Here is a 22,565-nt window from a genome sequence, read left to right on the forward strand (position 1 = left end):
GGTAGATAAGGCAGTAAAAAAGGCATTTGGTGTACTGAGCTTTATTAGTAGGGGCATAGAGTATAAGAGTAGGGAGGGTATGCTTAATCTATACAAAACACTGGTTAGGCCTCAGCTGGAGTACTGCTTCCAGTTCTGTGCACCTTACTTCAGGAAGGACATTAAGGCACTGGAAAGGGTGCAGAGGAGATTCACGAGAATGATACCAGGAATGGGGAACCTTAGCTATGAGGACAGACTGGAGAAGTTAGGAATTTTCCCATTAGAACAAAGAAGGTTACACAGGGACCTGATAGAGGTCTTCAAGATCATGAAAGATTTCGACAGGAGAGATAAGGAAAAGCTGTTTCCGCTGGTAGGTCTGTGACCCACGGTCACAGTCTTAAGATATCTACCAAAAGAAGCAGAGGGGAGGTTAGAAGAAATTTTTTCACTCAGCGAGTTGTTCGAATTTGGAATGATCTGCCCAAAAGGGTAGTGAAGTCCGATTCATTAACAACTTTTAAGAGAGAACTGGATAGGTATCTGGGGAAGACGGGTTTGCAGGGTTATGGGGAGAAAGCTGGTGATTGAGGTTAGTGAAAGTGACTTGCTCTGTCAAAGAGCCGCACAGACTCGATGGGCCGAATGGCCTCCTTCTGTGCCGTAACATTCTATGAATCTATGAATGTAGACTCATCTGATAAAATAATTCTGCATTAGGATGGTTGCATTTCGCTCGTTCAAGTGTAACTTAAGGAATGAGACAAACACTCGGCGGAAGAAGATATAAAGAGTACAGTGGGGAAGCTAGCACATTACAGACACAATGGCTTACATTTCTAAGGGCTTTGGTTTGCAGTAATTGTTGAAGTTACCTCATGCCTCTGATTCACCTGCTCCAACTTGATCCGTTTTCAGAGCGTAAGTGCAACTAGATCCAGCTTATATTGTGCCCCTCAGTTTCTGATGGTCTCAACTTGCCCAACCAGCTTTTTGTTTCTTATTTAAGAGACTTCAAGATTTCCTGCAAGGCTATTGGTACCTATCCTCCCTTGGAGCTGTCCCATTCAGTGATTAACTTTGCCGCTACAGCTTTGAACGATTCATCGACAGCGGTTTTGTACGTGATGAATAACCATACCAGCCAAAACGAGTTTACCCACCCTGTGCCCAGGATAGGAAGAGGAAAAATAGCTCCGGTTGGACCCACATCATTTGAGTTCATTGTTCCAAAGGATTCCAATTTGACCATCACGCCTTCCGTTGGAACAGTACTGCCAGGAAAGGTCAGTGTTTGCCCAAAGCCATATAACCAAATAATTTGGTCATTCAACTCACCACTGTATGTGAGACACGGATGTGAGCAATTGGCTGCCGCTTTTCGCCCACAAAGTATACAGTTAATCCTTGAAGCGCTTTAACACATCTCAACAATGTGATAAGGCGTTATGTCAAATGCAAGGATGACTCTTTTGTAGGCAAAAGGCTGCTGTTTTGTGCACAGCTACATTTCACAAACAGCCACAAGTTGAATGATTAAACGTCAGGTGTACGTATCTAAAACTATCCTTGTCTGGATTTATTTCCACGTTATCTGAACAGGAGCTCCACAATTGCAATGTATTTTGCAAAAAAAGGGCACTTGATGCCACTGCAAAGCCATCTGTACGTTTATTGTAACAATTCAACGGATTATAATTATCAGCGTATTTAGCGGAACAAAAATGCGTAATCCCAGCTGTGTGTAAGGAGATTCGGAGCCAAGCCTTTCGTCACCAAGCCAGGGAGAGAAATCTGGTACAGCCCCTGGACATCGGCTCAGCTCCCAGCAGCCGATTACAATGCCTCTGCCCTCCACCTCTCCCATCCCAACAACCTGCTCTGCTCCAAATCCCTGACTGTCCAGCGCCTTTGGATGTCCTCCTGACATGAAAGGCGCTATTACACATATGTTGTCGTTGATATTAATAAAAAGAAAATCTTTACACGATACCCATGCCTCTTATGCACCGCTGTAAATAACACAGCATTGCCTCGAGTAGAATAGCGATTCAGCGCCAATTGCCCTCTCCCATTCATTACCCTCAGAGGTGCTGAGTAGAGTCTTTACTAACTGCTGGCTGCAAACTGTTTTGTAATGTGTTCAAAAGGAGTACATTAACTGCATTATAACAGTGATGGGAGAATGGGAGTTCTGAAAGCATGAGATCAGGTGGGCCAAAGGGCCTTTTTTATCCAAACTCATTTTTGATAACTAGATTTACAGTGAAGCTCCGAATGCCCCTTTTTAAGTAGCAATTTGACAAGTAAATCATGTGGAATCCCACCTGAATGTGAAGAATAAAGGGATCACATACTCTTAATGGACCGACTCAGACCAGTGTATATTTCTGTTACCTTTTCCAGGGCAGTTCATAATAATTGCATTAAAATGTCGTTTTTTTGCCCATAACCCACAGAAATGCATGGTGCAAGTGCTCTTTAGACCTGTATTGACACCATGGGAGATCCAACAGGAAGCTGTACAACTGCTGTACCAAATAGCAGAGCTCAGAGGGTTCCAGAATAGAGGTGTATCCAGTGCCATCCAAGCCACAGAGTCAGACACCCAGGTAAGCGCAGGCTGTTATTTTACCTACTTTTTGGTTTTTGGAGAGGGTGGAAGCAAGGCAAAGGGATTTCAGAAGAGAGGTGCAGAGAGTTTGAGCAAAGTGGCGGCGGGAGGAACAGAGTGGGGAAAGGAACAGGAATTTGACGGTGATGACCAAAGTTATTGTCAGAAAAATAAATTTTTAAGAGTTTTTGAAAGTGGAGATAGAGGGAACAGGGTGAAGGAATTTTGGGACAAAGTTTCAGAGAGCTGAGGCATTGTGCCTAAAAGCATGACTATTAATTGTGGGACGGAGGGACTGAGGAACCAGAAGCACTCCAGAACCAGAAGAATGGGAGAATAAGGATAAAATTGCCGAGGTTGAGAGCAGCAAAGTCATGAAAGCATTTAAAGATCAAGATTAAGTTGTCTTTTGACGTCTGATCCATTGGAATACTCAGAGTCAGAAAGAATGAATAGTAAAGGAATACGTTAATTAATGGCATTTGCTGTATTTTGATGACCTCTGGTTTTGTCTGCAGAGCAAATCAGGACAAAAGAGTTTGAAAGACAATAGCCCCATCTCCACAAAAACACACGTCAGAGAGCCGAAGAGCAAATCTGCAATGTATAAGGCTCCCAAATCAGAAAGTATTAATGAAGAGTAAGTACAATACACATTTATACAGCACCTTTCACTTTGGGAGGATGTCTCAAAACTCTTAATTTCAAATGGGTCCACAGTTTGGGGATAGGAGCTGAGAGTGGTGTGAAGAGGAAAGATGACTGAATGCACGGTGAAAGAGGAATGTGCTGTGTATTATGTGATGTATGTTCTTATAACATTTGTGCTTGTTTGCCGACACCTAATTTAACAAGTCCAAGCTTTAGAAGATGAGAAGTGCTTTCTCGTTTGCTCTATTGTTTCAGTTCTCCGGAATATGCTTCAGGTTACGTTTCATTAGTGAGGAATTTCAACAGCCAGCTCAATAGTTTTACCATTCCTTGCTTTGTTGCATATGGTCAAACAACAGAGCACAAAGACCCAGGTTACCTCCCTTACAGGTAAAATATCAACACCATTACATGTTATTGTCTTGTGTGCTGCTTCCTTACTCCACACACCTCTGTTCACCTAGCAGTAAGAACCTGGTTGTGAGTCGATTGGTGGATCCTTTTTGGAGGTAATATTCCCTTAAAAAAATGCAATCACTCAATTTATGACTGTTTGTCAATACAGTCAATTGAATTCTCTTTTGAATTAGTCTGACACAATCTGCTTACCTTGGATGCCTATGTGGTCTATTCCACACAGTCACTGCTCCCTGGGTAAAGTCTATCTGCTCACCTTCCTTCTTTATGCGGTGTTTCTATCCAGTGTAGATTAGCATCAGCCACCCATGTAGATGCTAATGCCATTCTGCACGGTTCACACGTGATGACATTCACACTTCACGGCTCGACTTTTGAGACATATAGTAGTCCTGGTTCATTGGGAACATTCATTATTGATAGCAATGGAATTCTTCTGCCATTAGATTGTCCGGCCATGTCTCCGAAACAATGGATAATGTCACAGTAAAGTCTTTCATTAGGAGCGGCACAGTGAAAATCCTGGGACATGGTTTAGACTCCATTTTGCCCACAAGATACAACCTCAATTCATTCTACAGTGTATTTTGTGAAGAGCTTTGAGACATCTCAAAACGTGATACGCCACTTATCAAATGTAAGGGTTATTATTATAATTTATTTCTCATAAGTAGATAACTTGCAAACAACAAAGTCGCAAGTTTGTTCTGTTCTACACCAGAAACACATAGGAACACAAATACATTCAGTATCTCTGTCTGTATCTTTGTCACCTATAATATATTTAAAATCATACTTTTATTAATTCCAGTTTCCACCATTTACCTTGTTGTGCCCTGTCAGGATCTTAATCTTAAACATTTCTATCATATCTCCTCTGAAGTGGAAAAAANGTTCTAATTTAGGCATCTTGTCTTCATAGATATGAGTGACAACCTACAGTATCTCATTGTGCATTCTGTTTGTAGCATATTATGTAAAATGGCAAATGTGAGTTGTTGCTATTCGTTTTCTATGGCAACTTCCCATGTTTCAAGCCTTCTGGACACATCACTGTAAGACTTGTTTTCTACACTGCCATCTGTCCTCAATTACGATGTGATCTGTAAAAACATTTCACAAAGAAGATGCATCACATAAGGTATGATATCGCTTAAGAGTCGACACCAGCTTCGAAAAATTCCAGACCAGCCACTTTGGGCTGTACCACCATTAATTACTAATAATCTGCCCATATATATGAATATTGACCTCTCTCAGTGTCCGGGGCCACTGAAAATGATTGCCATTAAGAGGAAATGATTTTGTGAGGGGTGGAATAGCAGCAGAGTAATGACACATTCAACTTTCTTGGTGAATAGGAACAGTGTTGAAGTGGGGAGACATCTGACATTCCAATACTGCCGCGAAAACTTCTTATAATAATAATTGCACTTGATGTAATCCCAATCAAGTCGAACCGTCTCAAAGTGCTTTACAGTTTTCCTGTCGAGTGTAGTGTCTGTATATTAGTAGGTGAAAGCAGCAGCCAAAGTCCGTTCAGTGATATCCCATGAAGTGAACGGCTAATTTATATTTGAAAGATTGCTGACCCCACAGCACTAGGAGGAACTCCCTCCTATTTATGGAATCTTCAACGTCCACCTGAGTAGGCGTCCATCCACCTGAACAATGCTTTTGTCTGCACCAATTTTCTGACCAACTCTGTGGTAATATCTTTGCAGCATCCACAACACTCTGTATCTGGAGGTGCATTGCCCGCGAGTAGCCCCACCACTGGTTCTCATTTCTGGCAACAAGCAAAATGCAGTCGTGTTTGGAGATGTTGCATTTGGTGAGGAAAGCCTTCGGCTTTTTTTTGTACAATTACATAATGTCAGATAACCAAAANCTAATTGTGAATATTAGAAATGCTTCAAAAAGAACAGAAATACATATATGATCAAACGTTTGAAAGCTGGCACAGCTTGATCGCTTGTGGTTTAATAGTTTGCTCAACTCTTATTTCTCTGCCTCCACCCTCAACTCCAGGGCTACTGCTGTCATGACAGATTGTCTGTCAGACAACAAGTCCTGGATGAGAGCCAACATTCTCAAGTTGAATGTTGACAAGACGGAGTCTTGGCTCCTGTGAGCACATCCCCACCTCAAGCACTGACAGCATCACTCTTCATGAATGCACTCTCCACCTCACTGAGCAAGTTTGGAACCTTGATGACTTGTTCAACCCTCAAATGTCCTTTAAACCCCACATCTATGCCATGACTCGTTCTGCCTGTCTCCACCTCCGCAATGTTGCCCAAGTCCATAACTGGATTCCATCCTGGAGTCGCTTCATCTCGCCCCCCCCCTCCATTCCCTGCTTCACGGCCTGATCTCAAGACCTTCTTCTTTAACTGAGTCATCCTCCCACTCCTAACCCATTGTCCTCCACCCCTCTTGATTCCAATCTGAGCTCGGGTACAAACCCTGAACTATCCAGCGCCTTGGGACAACTGACTTGCAAGGCACTATATAAATACAATTTCTTCTTCTTGTTCACTAATAATGGAACACATTTATCTCCCATTCCTGACTAGGGTTAGTTAGCCTTATTCAAAATAGCAGCCACATGTGCATTCCTCTAATGGACGTCCAAAATAGAATCAGTCTAGACCGCAGTAGAATTTCTCTCTAATGATGATGTTCAATATTGACCTATCATTGGCTTTATGTTTACATGGTTTATTTGAATAAAATCTTATTCCAGGGCAGAGAATGGTCAAACAGGTCAAGATTCAGAATATTTCCGAAGACTATCTGGAAGTATCCTTTTCTACTGGTCAATGCACCTTCAGGATATAGTTTTCGGGAAGTCGTTTATTGCTATGTAGTTTCATGGTTTGTAAAATGGCTTCACCCACATAATATTGTTGTTTTTCATTCATCATAATAATAATCCTTGCATTTGATATAGCGCCTTATCATGTCTCCGAGCTGTCTCAAAGCACTTCACAGAATAATATATTGTAAAGTGAATTGACTATATTTTGTGGATGAAATGCAGAGCAAATTCATACCAAATGAATCCTTGACTAAGATTATTTCAGTTGAAATCATCAACTCTGGACCCTAATGGACCTTTCTTAGTGTTGAATGCTCTTCGACCTCTTCAGCCAGGAAATACCCACACACTCATTATCGCCTTCTCACCAACAGAGAGCAGAGTGGTAACCAAATGGCACAATTGTGTTTGGTTTCTTTGTCCTACGTGAGATACACTGTACATTGACAGCAACAACATACGTTTCAAGTTTACTTTCATTATTGCGCTCGGGAGGTCGTCCCAACATGAAAGGCATTATACAAATATAATTTTGTTGTTGCTTTGAGGGTCAATGTTTGGTGATCAAACAGTGTTATTGTCAGATGGGTTTGTAGGTGTGTAACTGAAGACAACATAGTACAAAACGTCTCAGAAAATCTCACAGGTAACTGCTGTCAAGCGTAGGAAATGTGTATTTATAGCAAGTTGCACTTAATACAACAAAAAGACTAAGCTCCTGGACATATGAGTTTCACTTGTCCACATTTCAATGTAACTAAAATATTGGAATCGATTAATGCTTTTTTATTGTCTGCGCTGATCATCATAGCGTCCGTAAGTTGGAGTAAATTCTCTGTGCATACTGGCATAACACAGCTGACTTGACTCATCTTCTATCCACAGTACTTTGAGCCTCTGGAAATACTCACTGAAAAAGCAACGCTTCCCATAAACCTATCTGGGACAGGTGTGAAACCATCAATAAAGTGCTCAGTGGAAGGAGTAATGAACATAGGATATACAGTCACGAATCAGATCAAAACAGCAACTTTTCAGGTAAGCAGCACTGAAAATAGAGATTGTATGATTTAAATTGGGTGGAAGGGAGTCCATTCTACAAGTAAGGACCATTTTGTTAGGTGGTCAAAGTCAGGTTACTAGACTCAAAAAAAACAATTCAAGGGATGAGAGGTTGGGTATTCTAGAGGTCAAACGGACCATCATCCAAAGTCTTACGAATTAGTAATGAATTGAATTCAGTGCCATTGAATTAATTCTTATTACTTAAATTATTTTTCAATAACTTCCTTTCTGTTATTTGACTAAATGACATTTCCTAACAGATTCAATGTGCTAATTATCTGCAATGAAACAGTGTATTTTGCTTCCCCCCCCCTCCCCCCAGTGAGTCGATGGTGGGACAGTGACCTAGTTCTAAGCTTCTTTCACTGTGTCTCTGTAGCAAGAGAGAGCGAGGTACACCGTTAGGATTGTGCAGATGAGATGGCAGTATCACCAGGGAGCTAAGCAGCCTCTAGGCTTGTCAGTAAAGAGAGCAGAGAGAATAGTGAATCCGCTCCATGAAACTATTTAATAACAAAGTGGGAACCCTCCCATGCTGAGCGAGAAAATGTCTTGGAAGTATTTTGCATGTGGATTTGAAATTTGAAATTTTGTTTGACTTTTTATTAATCCGCTATTTTGACAGCTGCAAAATGACTCCACCCTCGACGTGGATTTCGTCATGAAGCTGGACAGTCTGTCTTATGGCAAGCACAAAGAACAGCAATTGCTGCCAGCCTTCTTGGAGCTAAAAGAAAACCCGACTTTAATAGGTAAGGCATTTCAACAGGGATGCTGCAATGATGTAGATAGGTTCAGATTGCTGTATCCCATTAGTTTGGAACACTCTTCCTTTATCTCTCCACCTTGTCCCCTCCTTCCCCATATTCAGGTTGCTCCTGAAGACCTTCCTCTTCGACCGTGTTTACGGTCACCTCCCCTCAGCTCAGCACCGTGCTCCGCCACGGTCAAGCGCTCTGGGACACTAGCTTGCATGAGGGACGCTGTATAAATGCAAGTTGTTGTTGTTTGCGCTTGCATTTTATTTTAATTGTGATGATTTTCTTCACAAGCTTTGAAGGGAGGCTGGGTGCTTCATTAAAGTTTTTTTGTAAACTTAATCTCCCATGTTTTACATGTTGTGGTTATTTTCTCTGCTCTTAAGTATCTTCCCCCGACCTCCTCCTCCAACACGCTGTTCTTGAGTCGCGCGGGTGGGAAGGTGACCTAGTTGAAAGCTTCTGTCGTTCTGACTCTCAGAATAGTGAGGCTAAGCCAAGATGACTCATCTGCTGCTATTCCCTGCCTCCCTGTGCTGAATTGTGTAGCCTATGCTCTCCACCTCTTCCAGATGGCTCAGCCAAGATGAAAAACCCAGCGTGTGGGAAATTGGAGGCGTAAGCCTACGTCTTGGCACTTTCAAGGATGCAACGCCTTGATACACTGCAGCACTGGGTTCAGATGTTACTTCGTCCTGATTCTGATCCTAACCGGTTCCTGCTAGCCGATTTTGATAGCTTCGTAGCATTGCAGGAACATACTGTACATCATTGTACAAAATGACTATATTTCGGGGTAGAAATTCCACCCGAGTCTAGATGCCTCAGCATTTCAGTGTGTCAAGGAATTTGGCAAATTCATAAATGCTGCCTTCATTATGAAGTTGGTTTACCATGTGTAAGGTCGTCAGGAGTTGAAACTGAATTCAACAATTTTGCCTAATTCTGGAAGCTTTCAAATACTGAGAAAATAGTGTAAATCTAGACCCAGGTGGAATTTCTGTCAGCTAAAAACTATGGCTCTGCCAATAAATAAAATTACTAGACAGCTTTGTATTGTTGGAATGAGAGGGCATTAAAACTGGAAAGATGTACACAGACCCAAACAGAACACAATTTGATCATATTTTATTGATTGTTCCGGACAGGTGTTCAGAACTATGGTGCCCAAAGCGTCTTCAGTGTGTCTCCAGTTAACGGTTGCTTAAAAGCTAAGCAGAGTCAAGAATTTCAAGTCACTTTCTACCCGGACCACGAAAGTCTGCATTACTCGGATGGTCTAAGTGTGGAACTGTTTGGTACGGTAAGAGCACATCCCTTATCCACACTATCCTTGGGGCGGGGGGAGATTAGGTGACAAGTTTTTTCAATGATGTGTGGAGTAAGGAAATTTTCCCAACGTTTTGCCCTGCCTGGGAATCGAAGATCTCTAACCACTGAGCTACAGGACTCCTTGCTGAGGATTACTGCTGCAACATACAGCATCAGTGGGATAAATCCTGCCCATCTCTCGCCAGCCTAAATGCAGCTCTTGTTCCCTATGAATCCAACACTTGATGAAATCTGCTTCAGGTTGTTAGGAAGAGCCCACAGCAAAGCGTGGAGGCTCCAGTTTGACCCAATTTTGTCCTTACTTCCATTTATTCAGCACAGACTCTATGGGGTGAATGGCCTTCTTCTGGCCTGTAAGCTTCTAGGAATCTATCACTGCTTTGAAAGGGACACCTTCAAATGGTCTTCGATGGATGAGCATCCCTTGATGAAACTGATCCTGTTGTAGGTTTCTCGCGTGATACAACTCAAAGGAGCTGCAAGAGACAGCCTGGCATATGTTGAAGGAGGAGACCCAGTGGATATCTCATCTGAATCTCTAACAATCCTACCCAAATATGGTGAATCAGGTAAGACAGCTAGCTATGCGACTAAATGTGCTACAAAGCTGTGCTACAGAGAATCATTTTGAGTCATCAGAACCCACTTTCTGCAGACATTGAGGAGGGAGCGTATTTTTTATATACCAAAGCTCTAAAGACGTATTTCTGCGAGGAAACCAATGGGGTTTATGGACATTTTAAAGTTGAATATTGTTGAAGTTATAACATTCATTATAGATTAGGATCTGAGGCCACTTGTAAGCCTCCCAATCGCCTTGCCTTCCAGACTCCCTCTCCTTTTCCGCTTGAAATAGGCCACCAATGGCCATAATGCTGTAGTCCATCTGTAATATCAAGGTTAGCATACCAGGGCAATATGGGAATTGCACTGGAGTTGCTGTGAGCTCAAGCTCTAACGGGGGCCTTTGAACCCACAATCTTCTGACCCAACAACAACAACAAATTACATTTGTATAGCACCTTTCATGTCGGGAGGACGTCCCAAGGCGCTGGACAGTAGGGATTTGGACCCTAGCAGGGGATTGGGACCCAGAGGCAAGTATACTACCAACTGAGTCAGGTTGACACCTGTGCAGCGTGAACTGCAACATCTGACTGTCTGAGAGATTAGGGGTTGTATGCGGAGGCACAAATGGAGCAATGGTGCAGAAGGCTGTACTGTACTGGATTGAGTCAGTCTGAGGCACATTGTGTAGGTGTGATCTCCTCTCCCTGCTATTTGTTCACAGGGCAGCCAGTGGAGACAAAGCCAGTCTTGCTGATCCTCAGGAGCGTGCCGAGTGATAACAAGTTCACCACAGCTGTTCGGGAATTCCGGGTCGGGTGTATCCGATCCAACATATCCACTACTAAAAAGGTAAATAATCTCAACGTGCCTTCGAACCGGAAACCATTTTAAACAGTTCTTTAAAGGGATCACGTTGAATTTTGCACAGGGATTGCTTCCTTCTGGTACTGGGCCTACTGGTGATACTGTAATACAGATCGAGCCAGAGCCCCACTTTTTCAACAGGATAGCATCACAGGCTCTCTCTCACTTCTTTTTGACATTTACAAATGGACCTAATGGTGCAATTAGGCATGCTTTTTTTAAGCTCGCTTTTGAATCTGCTACCTTACGATCCCAGCATTTCAGTGCCAGCTTGGAAAATAATCACTCAACTTTAAAGATTTTTTTAGGTCAGAAACCAGGAAGAATTCTTTGCACGGAGGACAGTCATGACTGGAACTGGGTTACCAGGAAGGGTGGTGGTTAAGGTCGGGAAGCTTGACTCTTTTAAGACTGGCACCAGCCTCCTGCTTGTCCCTTGCGCCCTCTGCTCCACCATTGGACGTTGCGCATTCAGCCACTACGCCCCAGAACTCTGGAACACTCTCCCTCAATCCCTGTTTGCCACTGTTTAGCGCTCTGAGACGCTATCCTGTGTGGAGGGCGCTATATAAGTGCAAGTTGTTGTTGTTCAATGCTTTGCGAGGTGACAAAATTATCAAACTGAATAAGCATGGCAAAACAGGCAATCATGAATTAATCGTTGATCATTAATTAATAATTGGAGTTGAGGAACAGATCAGCTTGATCTAAGAATGGCGGAACAGGCTTGAGGGGCTGAATGGCCTACTCCTGTTCCTATATACATAATCAAAAGTTTTTATTTCAAAGAATCAATAAAATAATGCTCCAGGAATCTATTCAGATTCTAATGTGCAGTCCATTACGGCAATGTGTCGCTTTTAAAAGAGCTGCTTATTGTCATTTCTCCTGCAGAACGTTGAGTTGTACTTTGACAGCTTGCAAGGACTTCAAGCAAAGGGATTCAATATTGATCCAACTAGAATCTCAGTGGATGCCGGGAACTCGAGGACGATTACTGTGAGCTGGTTGCCATCTAGTGGCTATGATGTAAGTCCATGCATTGAGCAACCATTGTAAATATAAAATTGGTGTTCCAATCTCATGTTTGCTTTGAGAATCTTGTACAAGTTTCAATCCCCTTCTTCAGGTTAACTGATCCTTACAAAAGCTTTTTTACGCTCTTATTTTGTGCAGCAAAAATATAGAGCAGAGTGACACATGCTATGGAGAAGTCTCTTCAAATTGTCAGCATTTTCAATTTTGAACTACAAATTGCTGATTATAAATAAAATAAATGCGGGCACTCAACCCACGTCTGTGGGACACTGCTGCGCGCAATTGACTGCCGCGTTTTGCTCACAAACTACAAACTAAGGCGCTATATCAAATGCAAGGATTATTATATAATTGAATTCTGGAGCTAGTTTTTATTGTTATAATCATAATCCGTGCATTTGATATAGCGCCTTATCATGTCTTCGAGAATACACTGTAAAGTGAATTGACTGTATAGTTTGTGCATGAAACGCAGTGAGCATTGATTTTGGTTTTAATTGTTGTTTATAATAATAATAATCCTTGCATTTGATATAGCGCTTTTCACGTCTTCTCGACGTCTCAAAGCGCTTCACAGAATAAACTGTAAAATGAATTGACTGTGTATTTGTGGGCGAAACGCGGCAGCCAATTGCACACAGCAGTGTCCCACAAACAGCCGTGGATTGAAGTGACCAATTTATTATTGTTTTGTTTTTTTCTTGAGGGATTATTATAAGGTAGTGGAGTAAGGAAACTTGCTCAAGGTTTTGCCATGCTGGGAATTGCATTTCATGCTGCACTACTAATGTAAATATGACAAATACGGTACTTCCATAATTTGATTTTGTGAAAAACTTTTTTTATCGTGGCTTTGAAAATTAATTCAGTTAATTGAAAAGTTAACACTGAAGATTAAGGTTAAAGGTTAAAGCTCAATCCATGCAATTGGCGGGGGTGTAAGTACCTACAATATATATCCGAAGGGAACAGTTCTCGTCTTTGTTGCAATTTTTCAGCATTGTGAACCCACCAATATCAAAATTGGAAGTCAGGACATCCAGGTTCCCTGCAGAATAATGTTCCTTCTATAATCACCTGCTAAGATTCCTCGCCACCTGACTGTGGATGAACACCCTCTACTGTAATTGAAGCACTTTGAGATGGCTCAACAACATGATGCGGCGCTATATTAAGTGCGAGGATTAGTAGAAGCAGTAGTTATGACTTCCATTTATCACATTGGCTGTGTTTTTTGGACATGATTGAGTGAGATTGGAGAATAATAATAATAATAATAATAATAATCCTTGCATTTGATATAGCGCTTTTCACGTCGGGAGGACGTCCCAAAGCGCTTCACAGGTCACACTGTAAAGTGAATTGACTGTATATTTGTGGGCGAACGCGGCAGCCAATTGCGCACAGCAATGTCCCACAAACAGTCGTAGATTGAAAATGACCAATTTATTATTGTTTTGTTTTTTTGGAGGGATTATTATTAGGCTGTGTGGAGTAAGGAAACTTGCCCAAGGTTTCGCCCTCTGCCTGGAAATGAACTCAGGTCTCTCACTTGCAAAGCGAGTGCTCTAACCACTGAGCTACAGGACTCCACAAGATTGAGATGTTAAAGGGATGTCTAGGGTGTTTAGGATGTCTTTTTTAGTTGCCCCAAACATACCATCGCCTAATCTCCAGCCTGTTATCTTAGCTAAAGGATAAAAAGTAAGGCACTTGCTCAGCAATGAGATTTAAATACCTTTTGTTTTACACTTTATTTTTCAGCCAAGCCATACAACAGTTGCCTCAATTAAAATGACAACAAAAGGAAATGTTACTGAAATCTACCAGATCTTTTTGATTGCCAAGGTGGTATTAGCCTGAACAGAAGGAAAAACTGGTAGGGATAGTTGTGAACGCTTGTGTTTCAGTACAAGATAACAGGTACTTTGTAGGAAAACATTTTGAAAGTATGTATTCCATTTTTAAAATAAAAATTGTCTGTTGATTTTTATAAATTTATTGGTATCTGAAAACCAAAGCTGTGTTAAAGTGAATTATTTTGTAATCTAACCTTACTGTCGGCTCATGTTCTTATTTGGGGTGTACATTGTGTGAATTGTTCATTTCTTTGGGGGAAGTGTAAGGGTTAAAACAGCACAGGATCCTCACGTTACCAACGGTCATCGGTACCACTCTCTACCCTCATCACTTCACAGGTCAGTGATAAGAAAGCCACTTTGATGAACGGGTTGAACTGCTTCAGGTACTTGGCAGTTTAGGCACCAATGCTGGTGGCACCACCATCAACAACACCGGTGCTGTCAACTCAAAACCGTGCACTTTGTGTGTTCATTGCCTCCAGCAGCAGAAGTCCCCCTTTGTTTACTTTTTGCCATTTACAGTCAACATCAGCAGTACCGCATACGAGTACCAAGAACAAACAATAACAACTTGCATTTAATATGGGGCCTATATCTATCGGCTCTTCGTGTTAATTTGCCACCACATATAGTGACTGTTTGTTTGTTTAGGGGTAAATGCAGCACTGTTTTTGCACACAGGAAAAGTCCCACAAACACCCGTGAGGTGAATCTGGAGGACAGTTGGCCAGGACATCAGGAGAAACTCCCTTCTCCTTTCCAATAGTCTTGGCAATTTTAAAATCCATCTGAAGAACAGGCACAGCGGGCCAAAATATAACTTCTCATTCCAACAACAGTGTTCCTACAATCCCACACCAGATTAAAGGTTAATCTTTGTTGTTCAAGTGCATAGGGCTTGAACCAGCTATCTTCTCTCCCAAGGTGAGAGCATGCCCATCTGAGCCCAGCTGATCTGAAAGGTACTCAAAGTATAGGCATTTAAAACCAGAGAGAACCAGCCTCACACAGGTGTCATTTGCACTCAATGTGTCCTGCACGTGGCTCATTGCAGTACAAGTGTAAACTTTCCTTATTTACCATGCGTAAAAGAGGGTGACTGATGCTATCAAATGTGTATTAACCTGAACCATAAGGGTAACCGTAGCCATATGATCAAAGTGGACCTCCCTCTCCTCAACCCGCTCAATAAAATGCAAGGAAACAGAAGTTCAACAGTTAATTGCAAAACACCCGCAGCAGGAGGTACAACCTTCCAGTGTCATTTACTGCATTCCTGCAGGACTGGAGCAGATGTTATTAGTATCAACACAGCCAGAAAATTAACCCTATAACAAGCAAAGCCAAGCATCAGGGCGATGCCTGAGGGAAGCAAAGGTGGCGAAAATTACAGGGTGTAACTTGTGTTTAAATGTTAACTGATGCATTCCTATCAAGCCCAGGGATTGAGCGATGGCATTTAAAATATGATTCCTCAGTACTGAATCCTGCACGTATCTCACATCAGTATTCTAGAATCTTTTCTCTGCTCAGATGGCAGTTCTTTGACTGGGTTCTGACTTCTCGGAATCAAACGTTCCCCAGCAATCAATGGTGAAGAGCAGCCAATTTCCCCCTTGAAAATAAATTTATGGGCACAGCTCGGAACCAGAAAAAGGCAGCTGAACCCATTCAAACCACATCAAGGATTGTAAACAAGATCTGTTCCAGGCACCTGAGTAAACCTCGTGTTCAATGACAGCAATACCAATAGTGCGCGGACAGGGTTAATACAAGATATAATCTCCAGTCAATCTGAAATGGAAAAGCTCTGAAACCGTAAACAGAGCTAAGTGTTAGTTTAAGAAAAGGTTTGAGCATGTGGTCATATCCACGAGGAGATTCTTGGGCATCAGGTGACATTGTAAAGTGCTCAAGCATCACTCAGTTCATTTACTTCCCTTCAGAGCCCTTTAACTTAATTACGCCTTCGTTTTCCTCTGTACAAGGGTCGACAATGGGGTGATTTCTCAATGAGGAATCTGGAGGGCTGTTCTGGAGATTTTATTTAAAATGCTGGAGACAGCCCCAACATACTACCAGAGCGTATTGCTTGAGTCAAAAGGTCACTCGTTCCCACTTTTAAACGGTCAGTGTTTGACCAGGTAGTAAGTGGAAGGAACTGAAATGAAGACCCTCAAGGGATTCCATTCTAACAATGCATGTCCTTCTGAAGTGTAAATAGATCGAGTATCCTCTCTCTCTTCACCCTACCCCCACCCAGCATTAGTTTGATTGAGAGGTGCTGTAAAATGGGAGTTCTACACAGTTATAAAGAGGAAATTTCCTATACCTGGGACACAGCCATTGTCCACATCTTTTGTGTTGCACAATTCCTGTTGTGCAATTCTATGTTTCTATGATGCTAATTCCTGTTTCAAGTTTATCTCCTATTTTGATCAGATGGTTAGTTATACATGGCTTAATGGTTAATGTCCTGTCATTGAATCATGTATGTGTTAACAAACACACACACTCACTCCTCAGTCACATAACCTTTTTGTCAAGAATCATCATCCTTCTGATAAGACGTTGCATCGAGGTCTGCCTGTTGAGGTGGGGGTTAAAGATCCTTATCACTATTTGAAAAGAGAAAGGAATTTTACCTTGAACTTACAACGCCTTCCACATGCAATGAATGTCTTGAAGTAATTTGGAGAGAAAACAGGAGCACCGAACTAGAAGGAGAATTCAAGGGTGTTGACTTAAGGCAGATTCAAAGGGATGAGTTTTCAAGCAGGGAGCGAGGTAGCAAGGTGGAAAGATTGGGGGGAGGGGGTGTAGATCAAATTCCAGGCAGAGTGGGATGGGAATGAGCAGTAGACTGCAGTAGGAAGAGTGGAGAATAAGAATGGAGACAATTGCTGAGATTGGGTGGGGAATGATCATGAAGCTATTTGAAAGTCAGGACAAGGAGCTCAAAATCAATCCACCAAATTATGTCCGAGACATGTTATCAGTGTGTCATTTCTTGTGTTGCTTCCATCTTTGATCGATGCCCTTAAAGTTGACCATTAATCCTTGAAGAAATAAATATGTTTTTGATTCTCTTTGGCAAGCAACAGTAAAGAAGAGCAGAATCGCTGGAAAAAGGCCAGAAGATGTCATCTGAAGGTCACGCGTAGCTTGTGTGTCAGAGAGATGCGCAAATGTACGTCAAGAGTGACGTGAGGAGAAGTGTATCTTTCAGAATGAGATGACTTCTGTATTGGTTAATTTTTGTGTTCACCAAACTCAACCTAAACTCCACAGCTCAAAACAAACCCAATCCGCAAACAGTGGTTGCGAAATGTCTTCACAAAACATAAGCTTGATAAGATTGAGTGCCAGCTTTATGAGCCTCACAAAGTAGGTTTGCTTTGTGTACAAAGCAGCGAGCAGTAGGCCAGTTTAATCCACCAGCATCTAGCACAGAATTTACAAGGTCCTTTCTGATCAAAGCAATAGCAGTTTACACTTTGACTAATTTTTGGAAAAGGGCCTAGGGAGAAAACAGAACAATTCAGGGCGAACGTTTCGTTGTTGTTCCTTGCTTATTCCTGTGGACAGCGGTTAAGGCAGCAGTTAGGTAGAAGGACTCAATGTAAAGTTGGAGCTGTGTTTGTTGGCAAAGGAGAGGAGAGGTTGGGTGGTGGGAAGGGAAACTAACAGAGATTTACATTATTATGAATGGCATTCCTATTCCCATGAGTCAATGACCATCACCAGGTCAAAAAAAAGCTAGATAGAAATATTGGGGTGAAATTTGCAGTGTTCTTTAACGCATTTCTAAACTTTTATCAGCAGGTGGCGGCCCATTTCAGGTAGATGCTTTGCTCCTTTCAAGTTCCTAGTACTGACATTTGTGACCCTGATGTGTGAGCAATTTTATTTGATAAATTATAAGTCCTACATGGGTTTTCAGCTTTTTTTTCTTAATATTGGTTTCTCAGAGGAGTTTCGGGCATCCCAAACCTACATGTGACAGTAATTACTGTAGCTGCTTTACCTTAGTTTACACTCCTGTTTCTTGTGTCGAATCTCGGTGAAGAGACAATTTCATCCAAGCATGATATGTGTTGTGTTGCCTGCTCTTCAACCCAAGAAAGAGTGTAACTACAAAAAAAGGTTATTTTTTAAAAGTATTGGTGTGTCCAATTATTGTTCCAATTGTGTCCTATTGGGATGATTACACTATTCCTGGTTCTTACCCTCCTGTGTTGGGGTGCAGTTCTTCAGAAGCTCCATTTTCCTGCCCCAGTGGCTGTTAAGCCTTGGCAATGAGTGTCTGCAGGGTAATTGACTGTAGAGGGCGTCGCAGCCAAGCCTGACTTCTTCTCATTTGGTTACAGTAGAGAGTGTTAAGGAAGGTTGAGGACCAAGAATCGTAGTGGTTGTAACCCTCCCTAACCTTGGGAAGACTTCTAATAAGCTGGCTGAGACCAGCAAATTCAGCACTGACTGGGATTCGAAGCAGAGATCTCCTTCCTAGTCAATAAGCTGCAGTTCTATCCTCTACACACTCGGAGTTGACCAGTGAAATTTCACGACTGTTTGTGGGACGCTACTGTGCGCAATTGGCTGCCGCGTTTCGCCCACAAATATACGGTCAATTCACTTTACAGTCTATTCTGTGAGACGTCGAGAAGACGTAAAAAGCGCTATATCAAATGCAAGGATTATTTATAAAAACATCTTATGTTTTTGTTGATCCCGACCTTGAGACTCGATAATTGTGTGCAGTTTTAAACCGGATGTCTGGATTCAAATTGTGTCAAGCCAGAAATCAGACTCCCCAAAAATAAAATGACAAGATTGACGAGCATGTAAAATGCATCAGTGCAAACATGCGGTTTGCCCAGTAATTCAGTGCACAGGGATCTACTAAATCTCTATTTCTGTACAAAGCAACTTCTGATGACAAAGCATTTCATGATGGTGTCAATGAGAAGGTAGCCATTGCATTAAACCTTCAGTTATGAAAATGTAACCTCTGCAGTTCGTTTTTCTAATTGAAGCCACTAATAGAACTGTGGAAAATCTCCCAAATTAACACTGAATTTATCAGAATTTTCCAAAATTCTAAGAAGGCCCTGCTAAATTTTGGGTCTCGGGAGTAATAACTTAGCACCTTGGAACGTCCTCCCGACGTGAAAGGCATTATATAAATGTAATTTGTTGGTGGTTGTTGTTTTCATGCTTCGTAATACATGAGCGTTGAAGCCAATCATGTCATAAGAACATAAGAATTAGGAGCAGGAGTAGACCATTCGTACCCTCGAGCCTGCCCCGCCATTCGATAAGATCATGGCTGATCTTCAGACAAAACTCTAAACTCTAACTCTATCCCCATATCCCCTAATCCCTCTATTTTTTAAAATTTCATTCCCTATTGCTAAGAGAACCAGATCAACTTTTACCTATGTCAAAGTACTTCACAATAACAACTTGGAACACAGAACGGGGAGAAGAGGAAACCCTCAAGCGTTTGAGGGTATTGACCAAAGGCTCAGTCCAGAACTATATTTAGCAATCTCATTTCTACCCATAACTTTGACGTCTGACACAGAAATACAGAAATTATGGTGTAAATTAGAGCTCCTCGCTCTCTGCAGCCGTGCCAAGATCTGTGCGATTGTGCTACGTAAGTAACATGCAGGCAGGCCAAGAAAAACTGGTTATCCCAAATAGCGATACAGGGCTCGATAACTCCATGTAAAAGTGGAACAAAGGGCTTACTTTAAATAACAAAATACAGACCTGGAGCTACCACAAACCAAGGCATTTGTGAAGTGTAATATCAGTCAATGGAAGATTATCATCACGATCATTATAAATATAGAACTGAGATATGAAACCCGGTGACCAATTCAAAGATTTAAAGTCACTTACTTATCACTCTTCCTCGAGTGATGTTTTTCATCAGGTCGTCTAAAGTTTGACCAACAGATGCGTTAACTAACTGCACAGTGATCAACACTAGGGCTGATCTTTGGTTAAGATATTAAAGTGAGGCCCCAACTCCCTGTTCTGCAGGTAGATGTTAAAAATAACTCTATAGGAAAAGAGCAGGGCACACATGTTTCTCCCAGTATTCTGGCCAACAATTCTCCAGATAAATTGCCCTTGTTCTGGCCTACAATTCTCCAGATAAATTGCCCTTAGCTGTTTGTGGGAGCTTGGTAGGTACAAATCGGGTGTGTTTCCTCCAAAAACAGTCACTTTGCAATCATTGCTTGTGAGCTTCTGTGCAACGCTTTGATGCGATTTGGCTCCATGAAAATACAAGTTCTGTCTTGCTTCTTTGTGTGCTGCTGTGATTGGCAACACATGACAGCTTTTTCCATGACACCTGCCCTAAGGAATGTTTCCGCCTATCTCGTGTCAGCCTTGGTGAAAAGAAGATTGATTCTTTTGTCTGGGGGAATGGAAAATTCTTCTCATTCCGCTCCCGCCCATACTTTCCTATCTTCCAGGCTTCAGCCGCACAGCATAAGACGGCTGAAAAGAGTTACAGATGTGGAACCTGAACCAGGTTCAGGTGAACTGAGCTGCTGGCTGATAATCCTTGCACTTGATATAGCACCTTATCACATCGTTGAGACGTCTCAAAGCGCTGCACAGAATATATTGTAAAGTGGTTGACTTGTGCATTTGATGGGCAAAACACATCAGCCAATTGCGTACAACTGTGTCCCACAAACAGTCGTGGGTTGAGTGACACTCGAGGGATTATTACCCCCCGTAAAGCGATCTGCCAATCCACTAACAAAGTGTTCCTAATTACTGCTAGGTAAAGAGAGGCTTGGGGAGTAAAGAAATCTGCCTAAGGTTTTTCCCCGTTAAGGAATCAAATGTGTCCTCTCGCTTGCGAGGCGAGCGCGCTAACCACCACGATATGGGACCCCACATTGTGGCATATTGCGCACGTTGCAGAAATTTCCCTGTTATTTATTTTGTTCAGCAGAAATGGCCGATCTCAGCTGTAGACGCCTCAACGACTGCAGAAGCCAAGCGTAGCGTCAACAGAATAATACCAGGTTTGCCCTGTGATGACGGGATTTATTGAGAGCAATTTTATGCCAATGCAACTTAATCTTGTCTTCCTTGATCCTTATCTGCATAAAGCCTGCACTTAGCTAATGTATTATACTGATGAAGAAAGTACCCGTTGCCTTCGTTCCTCCGGGTCCAGCCTCCTCCTCGTCCCCCGAGTCCTCCGCTCCACCCTTGGTGGCTGTGCATTCAGCCACTATGCCCCGAGGCTCTGGAACTCCCTTCCTCACTCCCTTCGCCTCGCTCCCTCTCTTCCTATTTTCAGGTCTCTGCTGACGACCTTTCTTTTTGACCAAACCTTTGGTCACCTTCCTCCCCTCCCACTCCCCCCGGCTCGGCCCCGGGATCGGTTACTGTGAAGCGCTCTGAGACGCCATCCGGTGTGGAGGGCACTATATAAATCCAAGTTGTTGTTGTTTAAGAACTTGCATTTTGTCAGGTGAATGATGAACATTCAGGTGAATGAGGAACATAGGAACAGGAGTCGGTTATTCAGCCCCTTGAGTCTTTTCTGCCATTCTATAATAATAATAATAATCCTTGCATTTGATATAGCACTTCTCGACATCTCAAAGCGCTTCACAGAATAGACTGTAAAGTGAATTGACTGTATATTTGTGGGCACCTCAACTCCATTTACCTGCCCTTACCCCATATTACTAGAATTTTGTTGGTAAGGATACTGGATAAACTTTTAATAGTATTGCGGAATCTGTAGTCAGCTTGAGAACAGACAGACTGGAACTTGGTTTAATGTCTACAGTGAAATGGAGTGTAGTTGTCTCTCTGTATCCAGTGTAGCCGTCTCAGTGCACTGAGCCTAGACTATGAGCTCAAATTCTGATGTGGGGCTTGAACCCACAATCGTCTGACCCAACTGCGAGGATGTTATCAACCAAGTCCAGCTTTATTCCTTCTCTTTTTTTTATTAAAACAGCTTATTCATTGCAGCTTTTAAATAACACTCTGGGATGCTTCCCTGTTTGCGGGGCGCTATACAAATGCATCATGTTATTGTTTAAATAACAATCTGCATGGTTAGAAAAGAGCCACTCAGAGGACAAATAATAGGGCATTCATTCAACTTTTCTAACGTGAAACCACTTCTGTTTCCCAGATTCCTGGAACTGTTGTGGTTTCAGGTTTCTGTACACAACCTTGGCCCTGTGGTTTTAGCTGTAAGAGGTTCCTGGTACCACAATCCCTTGTCGCACTCGTGAGTTGTGACAAGACATTGACTGAACAGCTGAGTTAGAAATCTGACAGTGACAGTCATTTTTGCATTAACAATGGGGCAATCCTTTCCACTTTGTCAATCAAAAACAAAAACTTGCTATTTTTATAGTACCTTACAATATAGAATCTAGCCTCCCTAGTAATTACTGTCGAGTGTACTGACTACATGTTCTATATGGAACATAGGTAATTTGGGACATGTGCATGCGACCGCCAGGAAGGTGGAAGGCGAACCAGGTGGACCTTATAAGAAAATAAGCATTTCTTATGTTTTTATG

General features: G+C 42.2%; 1 protein-coding gene across 3 annotated transcripts in view; it reads left to right on the plus strand.

Annotated features, from left to right (window-relative positions):
* cfap74 (cilia and flagella associated protein 74) overlaps window positions 1–14,067 on the plus strand; it is a 53,990-nt gene extending 39,923 nt beyond the window's left edge. For 2 of the 3 annotated variants that reach the window (XM_042343747.1, XM_042343746.1), the window contains exons 26-39: window positions 992–1,268; window positions 2,442–2,594; window positions 3,115–3,236; window positions 3,503–3,637; window positions 5,389–5,498; window positions 6,414–6,469; window positions 6,754–6,873; window positions 7,374–7,526; window positions 8,179–8,305; window positions 9,460–9,614; window positions 10,092–10,212; window positions 10,935–11,062; window positions 11,972–12,106; window positions 13,880–14,067. In XM_042343747.1, coding sequence (XP_042199681.1) covers window positions 992–1,268; window positions 2,442–2,594; window positions 3,115–3,236; window positions 3,503–3,637; window positions 5,389–5,498; window positions 6,414–6,469; window positions 6,754–6,873; window positions 7,374–7,526; window positions 8,179–8,305; window positions 9,460–9,614; window positions 10,092–10,212; window positions 10,935–11,062; window positions 11,972–12,106; window positions 13,880–13,978 — 1,891 coding nt within the window. In that variant the 3' untranslated portion in view covers window positions 13,979–14,067. Of the gene's footprint in view, window positions 1–991; window positions 1,269–2,441; window positions 2,595–3,114; window positions 3,237–3,502; window positions 3,638–5,388; window positions 5,499–6,413; window positions 6,470–6,753; window positions 6,874–7,373; window positions 7,527–8,178; window positions 8,306–9,459; window positions 9,615–10,091; window positions 10,213–10,934; window positions 11,063–11,971; window positions 12,107–13,113; window positions 13,363–13,879 lie in introns of those variants that run through there. The other variant, XM_042343748.1, reaches the window with a different exon arrangement.
* Window positions 14,068–22,565: the final 8,498 nt, after the last annotated feature.

This window comes from Callorhinchus milii, unplaced genomic scaffold (genome assembly GCF_018977255.1).
Source record: "Callorhinchus milii isolate IMCB2004 unplaced genomic scaffold, IMCB_Cmil_1.0 Scaffold24, whole genome shotgun sequence".
NCBI classification, from domain to species: Eukaryota; Metazoa; Chordata; class Chondrichthyes; order Chimaeriformes; family Callorhinchidae; genus Callorhinchus; species Callorhinchus milii.